At 42.6% G+C, this 7,931-nt stretch overlaps 1 protein-coding gene across 1 annotated transcript in view; it reads right to left on the reverse strand.

Annotated features, from left to right (window-relative positions):
* Positions 1-6,283, reverse strand: part of fam172a (family with sequence similarity 172 member A) — a 240,430-nt gene extending 234,147 nt beyond the window's left edge. The window contains 3 exon segments of the mRNA XM_056288900.1: positions 1,040-1,141; positions 5,394-5,534; positions 6,241-6,283. Of these exon segments, the coding sequence (XP_056144875.1) occupies positions 1,040-1,141; positions 5,394-5,499 (208 nt within the window). The 5' untranslated portion in view covers positions 5,500-5,534; positions 6,241-6,283.
* Positions 6,284-7,931: the final 1,648 nt, after the last annotated feature.

A 7,931-nucleotide genomic window follows, 5' to 3' on the forward strand; every position in this document is an offset into this window, starting at 1 on the left:
CCCACTCAGCCAGCCAGGGGAAACACTGACAAGAGACCAGGGAGAAGGGGGGCAGACTGAGGGATAGTGAGAGTGAAAGGGAAATAGAGAAACACAGACAGAGAGAGGGAGATAGAGAGACAGAGGGCGAATCCACCAGGGGATACTAACAGCCAAGAACATAGACCGCATCCCACATCTTTCTCAACTACACCCCTTCTTCTCCCTCTCTCCAACCGGTTTGACTGAGGTGAACTGAGAAAAAAAGGGAAATTCTAATACCCCTTTTCCACCAAATTAGCTCTGGTTCTTGCTTCTGTTCAAGATTCTGGGAACTTTGGTGCTATCTAATGAACCAGCCTGCATTTTCACCAGTTTTGAGCGGGACCATTGTAATCAAGGATGCATCATCAGTGGAGGGCATCGCAAAACGCACGTAGTTTGTTTATTCTAAAATCGCCATCAAACTGATGTAAAAATCACACGCCCAAGGAGCAAGGCCCTAGTCTAACTCTGGTTTCTGCCATCACGGCTAAACGACACTCACACAAAGTCCCTGGTGACGCGCAAGAAAGTTATGGGGTCATTAATTTAAACAGTGAAAAATTTTTTAATTATACATCATTGAACTGCCACAGCTTTTAAAAGTATGACATTAATATTAGTGGTTTGACAGAACTAAGGTGCCTTTGACGTGGATCCAGTGGAGGCCAGTAACCCTAAGATGACTGGGCATGTATTGGAAATTGCCGACACGATCCCTCAGGGTCACGTTTTACATCATTTAGATGAGCCCTACATGGCTTGGGCCGGAATCAAATGCAGAGAGGTCACCCTTTCTATACCATTTAGACTTCATATATATTTTTACTTGCTCTTTGGACAATACTACATGAATATCTATGGGTTATGAAACATATTGATTTCACTTGGTTAAAGCAGCAGGTTTTATCATGAATGCAAAATGTGGAGGTTGGTGGGCAAGCAGTAGAACTGACTTCTGAATGCACCGACTTTGAGATCCAAGGCAAATAGACACTGACGTCTGTTATGTACTTACTTTCATTGAAGGTATACTCAAACTCCTCCAGCGTCTTAGGGAAACTAAGTGGCGGTTCGTCTTTCTTCATCAGTTCGTCTAAGTCAATCCTTGACAGCAAATCTGAGACAATGCACAAACTCAATCAGAGGAAGGAAGAAACAATCACAATTCTTTCTAAATGCAAACCGAAACAACCTCTATTAAAGGATCATTCTGTTTTTTTTACACTGGGACTCATTTTTTTGTAGTTTTTGCCGCTGTGCGTATCGGTTATAATATCACTGACATCACCGGCTTCATTTTGGAGATTTTGGATATGGTAGCACCATTACACATCTGTATAAATGCATGTTACGGTGCCACAGAATACGAGTGCCGGGCACGCTTTAACAAGCTCAATTAGGCCCAATCATCTAAACCACGTATCTGGAAGTGTAAAAAAAAGTTAAAATTAAAAGTTATTGCTTGAATGTCCAATATTATCGACAGTGATTCATCTCATTACTGACCTACTTTCTAGTTCAACTTGCAGGAATGACAAGCCTATGCCTACTGTAGCCAGTAGTGTTCATCAATTAACAGTCTAGCCAGCGCCATTGAGAAGTCAGTGGTAATGGGAAATCATGTACACAGCCTATCTGAAGCACCAGGATTTTTTTTGTCATTGAAAGGACAGGTTTAAGGATCATATTCCATGGCTCCAAAGATGCCGTTGGAAAGCTGTGTCTAGCGGAGGTCCCATGTTTGTTTGTTTTGGGGGGTTTTTTGGGGGGGGGGTTCCCCCTTTTTCTCCCCACTTGTTCCTGGTCCGGTCACTGCTCCACCCCTTCTGCCGATCCAGTCAGGGTTGCAGACTACCATATGCCTCCTCCGATACATGTGGAGTCACCAGCCGCTTCTTTTCACCTGACAGTGAGGAGTTTCGCCTGGGGGACATAGCACGTGGGAGGATCATGCTATTCCCCCCAGTTCTTCCTAATCCCACCCCCTGAACAGGCGCCCCGACCAGAGGAGGCACTAGCACAGCAACCAGGACACATACCCACATCCGGCTTCCTACCCGCAGACGCGGCCAATTGTGTCTGTAGGGACGCCCGACCAAACTGGAGGTAACATGGGGATTCGAACCGGCGATCCCTGTGTTGGTAGGCAAGGGAATAGACCACTAAGCTACCCAGGCGGCCCCTGTGGAGGTCTCATGTTTAAGATCATCAAAATGAAGCCAATGAGTAAAATGATATATCTGATATGTACAATGGCAAAATTATAAAACTAAAAAGGAGGAATCCTCTAACCTCAACTGTGACAGAAAAAGTGAGAAAGAATATTCTAATGAAGGTCTGATACAGTAACAATAAAATAGTTGTGAACAAACTAATTTTGCTCATGTAGCTTGCAGATAGTGAACGAATATACGCTCGGCTAGGCTTATGATGTACCCTTACAAATTAGTCTGCAAAAACTCACAGAGTGGGCAAAATGCATGGAAAATGATATGGACTCGATTTACTCAAAATAAAGGGAGACTGAACAAATATATAGTACAGAGCTCCATGGTTAACGTGTATATTTTTTTCATGACTTTAATTTTTCTGTGGACTTTTTCCTCAACGGAATCAAGGATCTACGGATAAGGGTATTGTACATTGTACTTACCATGACTGGGACTAAATTGTGATTTAGGGCTACACGAATAAAATTGACTTGACTATAATCTATTATTCTTAAGGCTTCAAAACCTGTAGGAGGCCCAGCCATGTTTCATTCATTCCAATAATAATGCAACTGATGATATCTCCACAATATCTCACGAGGAAATCAAATTCTTAAGTGGTAAAAACCGCTTCCGATTTGAACTTCCTTCCAGATCGATTCTGTTATGACCCATTTTAGGCACAAAGATCTACAGATTGCTTTACTGAGAATAGTAAAAAAATACTCAAAGTGTTTCAACAAGTATTAGTGCTGGTCATGTGGTTGAATGTTAATAGATTTCCATTTTTTTATTTTTCTAAACAAAGATGCAACTATGTGATCTACACCATTAGTCATGCAATGGCTACGCTAGTGTAGGGTTGATAGATGGGGAAGGGGGCTGGTTTGGGTAGAATGATGGACTAGGAACAGAAGAATGCAAACATCCCAGGTCTCTAAGACACACCCTCACCACGATCACTGTTCTCCTGATTTTTACCTTTTTCAAAATGTGAGTAAGTGGTGACAAATCAAAGGAAAAACCTGAATTCTGTAGGGGGTCCGGGGACTCTGTTATGCTGTGGGGGGCATTTTGCTGGCATGGTTTGGGTCCACTTGTCCCCTTAGAAGGAAGGGTCACTGCACACCAGTACAAAGTTATTCTGAGTGATCACCTTTATCCTATGGTGAAACATTTCTATCCTGATGGGAGCGGTCTCTACCAGGATGACAACGCCCCCATCCACAGAGCACGAGGGGTCTCTGAATGGTTTGATGAGTATAAAAATAATGTAAGTCATATGCTATGGCCTTTGCAGTCACCAACTGAACACCTATGGGAGATTTTGGACTGATGTGTTAGACAGCACGCACTCTCCCCCACCATCATCAAAACACCAGATGAGAGACTATCTTTTGGAAGAATGGTGTTCCATCCCTCCAGTAGACTTCAGAGACTTGTAGAATCTATGACAAGGGGCACTGAAGCGGTTCTGGAGGCTCATGGTGGCCCAACACCTTACTAAGACATTTTATGCTGTGTTTTCCTTCAATTTGTCATCCGTCTGTATGTGTGTGTGTGTGTATGTGTGTGTGTGCATATATATATATATATATATATATACACACACACACACACACACACACACACGCACATACACACACACACCGATCAGACAAAACATTTAAACCACCTGCCTAACATTGTGTCGGTCTCCCTTGTGCTGCCAAAACCAGCTCTGACCTGTCAAAGCATGGACTCCACAGGACGAAGGTGTCCTGTGGTATCTGGCACCAGGACATTAGCAGCAGATCCTTAAAGTCCTGTAAGTTGTGAGGTAGACCTCCATGGATCTGATGCTCAATTGGATTGAGATCTGGGGAATTTGGAGGCCAGGGCAACACCTTCAACTCTTTATCATGATCATTAAACCATTCCTAAACAATTTTTGCAGTGTGGCAGGGCACATTATCCTGCTGAAAGAGGCCACTGCCATCAGGGAATACCATTGCCATGAAGGGATTTCTTTATCTGGTCTACAACGATGTTTAGGTCGGCGGTACGTGTCAAAGTAACATCCACATGAATGCCAGGACTCAAGGTTTCCCAGCAGAACATTGCCCAGAGTACCATACTGCCTCTGCCGGCTAGCCTTCTTCCCATAGTGCATCCTGGTACCATCTCTTCCCCAGGTAAATGACGCATACTCACCCGGCCATTCACATGATGTAAAAGACAACATGATTGATCAGACCAGGCCACCTACTTCCACTGTTCCATGGTCCAGTTCTGAAGCTCACGTGCACATTCTGCACAGGGGTCATTATGGGCACTCTGACCGGTCTGCAGGTATGCAGCCCCATACACAGCAAGCTGTGATGCACTGTGCATTCTGACACCTGTCTATCATAGCCAGCATCAACTTTTTCAGCAATTTAAGCTACAGTAGCTCTTCTGTGGAATCAGGCCAGACGGGCTAGCCTTCGCTCCTCACGCGCATCAGTGAGCCTTGGGTGCCCATGACCCTGTTGCAGGTTCAGCAGTTGTCCTTCTTTGGACCACTTTTGGAAGGTACTGACCACTGCCTACTGCCTACAGGGAACACCCCACAAGACCTGCCGTTTTGGAGGTACTTTGACTCAGTCATCTAGCCATCACAATTTGGCCCTTGTCAGTCACTTAGATCCTTACACTTGCCAACTTTTCTAGCTCCAGACACATCAACTTCAAGAACTGACTGTTCACTTGCTGCCCAATATATCCCACCTGCAGGTGCCATTGTAATGAGATGTAATGTTATTCACTTACGTATCAGTGGTTTTAATGTTTTGGTTGATCAGTGTGTGTGTGTGTGTGTGTGTGTGTGTGTGTGCGTGTATTAGTTTTTTTTCCAGGCATGTTGAATACATAGGTTTTTTTTTTCATTGACATTGTTATGACCAGAGGTTCCAACAGAAAAGACAAAACTATAATCAGGCATCTGCCCCGAATCACCATAAAGTCTATATGACCATGCATGTATGCATATACAGTTTGAGTTAGTAATATACTGTGACCTGAGATAGCTCCTCATTATTCGGTATTCAGCTGTTCTCTCTTTGTATTGCATCTATCGTTTTCAGTGCAAGACCTTATGACTGCTTATCTTTTAGTTCCATATTGTTTTCTTCATCTTACCTTTAAGTGCAGTAGTTTTCTCTCTTTCCTCTTGACCGGCCACCTGAGCCATAATGAGCCACAGTATGTACAGTCCTTGTGTAACAGCACAGAGGTGAGCGAGCATGGATCTTTATCTCTCAAAAATCACTGAGGTCTATCCTGTGGCATGAGGGGAAATTGATATAGTAAATGATAGAGGAACGATTATGATATTAATCTAAACTGTGTTGCAGTATGCTCTAACCAACAAAGAAACATGCACTCTTGCAGAAATCTAAATCAAAACGGAAGTTTAGTCTATTGCAGCCGTAAGTTGGCAGACCTAACAAAGTGCTGCTGCAGTTAAACCTGTAGCTTGCACAGCCTCCAGATTTAGTAATAAGACGACAAGATGAATGTTGAGAAACAATCACACACTGCATGGAAAGAGTTATCTTATCCTCTTCCCCCAAAACTGCACAACAGTAGCAACAATGTCAGCCTAAAACAGAATAAGAGGCTTCGTACAACAATGGTTGTGGTCGTTTTGAAATGACAGCATATCTGATAAAATAGCCACGGAACTATACAACAACAACAAAAAGAAAAAGAAAAATCAACGTTTTGGATTTCTGTGTTGTACATGTAACACGTCAGGGAGGCGTCATTTCGACGATCACGGTGTGGCATGGTTTATAACTGAAATCAACTCTTGAATGTGTCCAGTCACACTCAAGTGAGTCACAGCAAGTATGTGTATGTGCTTTCATGAAACATTCGGGGGTTGTTTCCCCCTCTCCCCCTCCCTCCCCAAAGAGCAGGACGACAACGACATATTGGAAACAACCTGTTTAAGACGCATGCATTTTAGTTTTCACTCACGGACCATTTGAACATGCGACTGTCCCCACAGCCTCTGCTTCCTGGAGATCTCCAAACAGGAAGAACTCAGAACGGCGTAGAACGTGAAGCTTCCGGGTTACCGGGGCAACGGACCAGAAGGGATATTTAAAGAGACAGCGCCCATTATACCGCCGCTGCCGCTGCTCTCTGTGTCGCCCCATCCCTTGCCAACAATACAAGCTGGCGTTTATGAACTCATCCGCCGTGTATTAATTGAATACAAACAAGTGAAATTAAGCCGCTGGCATGTTTATATCATGAAGGTGCGCTGTTGAAAATGTGTTATCAGCTGAAATGGGTAAATCAAAATGCCATGGCGTTACAATCTTTACCCCCATACAACTGTGAGCTTGGAGATTTTTTTTATTTTTTAATTTCTTTATGTAGGTTTGATAATCCCTGAATGAACATATGTATAATAGTGTATTGAATTTATTCCAAGTGATTTTTCATTCTGTATTTTTTTCTTCTTCTTTATTTCTTTTATTTGTATTTATTTACCTTCTGAAGAAATCGCCTGTCTCAGCTGGGGGGGGGGGCAAACAGCAAAACTCTACACATTTACTGGCGATGGGAGTAAGAGGAGGGGGAAAAGAGACCACATATGCTCTTATTAAAAGTAGAAGGAATGGAAGCCAGCACCTTACATGTTATCCTACACGAGCATACACTTTTTGGTTGCTCTATTAAATATATTTACAAAAATCACTATAGTGCTTCACTGCTCACCCTTTATTCAGAATCAGAGAATTCAGCTGCTGAACATTTTGTTGTCTTTTGTATTCTCTAACTGGCTTGGTGATCATAATATTACCACATTTGCATTAAAAATCTAGTTGAGGGAAAGGAGCATCCCTCTCCAAACCTGGAGATGTTTCCCCCTTCTCTCAAAGGACTTGCAAAGTGTGTGCAGTTGCCTGCGTAAACTGAAATTGTTTTCCGGTTGATTACAAAAGAGCATAATTTGGGTTGTCTAAAAAATTATTTGTAGATTACTTGATGGCACCGGGAAGTATTTTTGGAGTATGTATTTATAACAATGTGCTGTAATTCAGACTGCATAGCCACAAATCATTGTGTATTTTATTACAATCAAAAATACCATAGAAAATAATGTGACGGGAGAAAAAACTCAAATGAAAAAAAAAACAAGTTAAGAATAATTATTTCAAAGTTTAATTCATATAATACATTCTTTTGCCACCTCATAAATAACAAAAGACAAGACAGGGATGGAGGGAAAAACAGAGTAATAACTTTACACACAAAATACATGTTTTCTCAGTTTGCACAAAATTCTGACTGATATTACATAGTGGGACACATTTTGGGGGACACACTGTAATCAAAACACACACGGCCTCGCTTCCAAACCGTAGTGCTTGATGCTGGGTTTCAGGAACCAGTAGGAAGTGTGCTGACACCAATGTTTTACACTCACTGCCTTAAAAAGAGAGAGAGAGAGAGAGAGAGAGAGAGAGAGAGAGAGGAGAGAGAGAGAGAGAGAGAGAGAGAGAGAGAGAGAGAGAGAAATCCAACTACCTACAATGATCACACGGTCCCATCTTGTCCCACACAAACAAAACCAGGCTCTCCATTTCCCAGAACTGGAACAGAGAAGTGCTACAAAAAAAAAAGATGAAATGCCACTGATGTAGCCTAGAAAAGCATAGA

Source organism: Lampris incognitus, chromosome 1 (genome assembly GCF_029633865.1).
Source record: "Lampris incognitus isolate fLamInc1 chromosome 1, fLamInc1.hap2, whole genome shotgun sequence".
NCBI classification, from domain to species: Eukaryota; Metazoa; Chordata; class Actinopteri; order Lampriformes; family Lampridae; genus Lampris; species Lampris incognitus.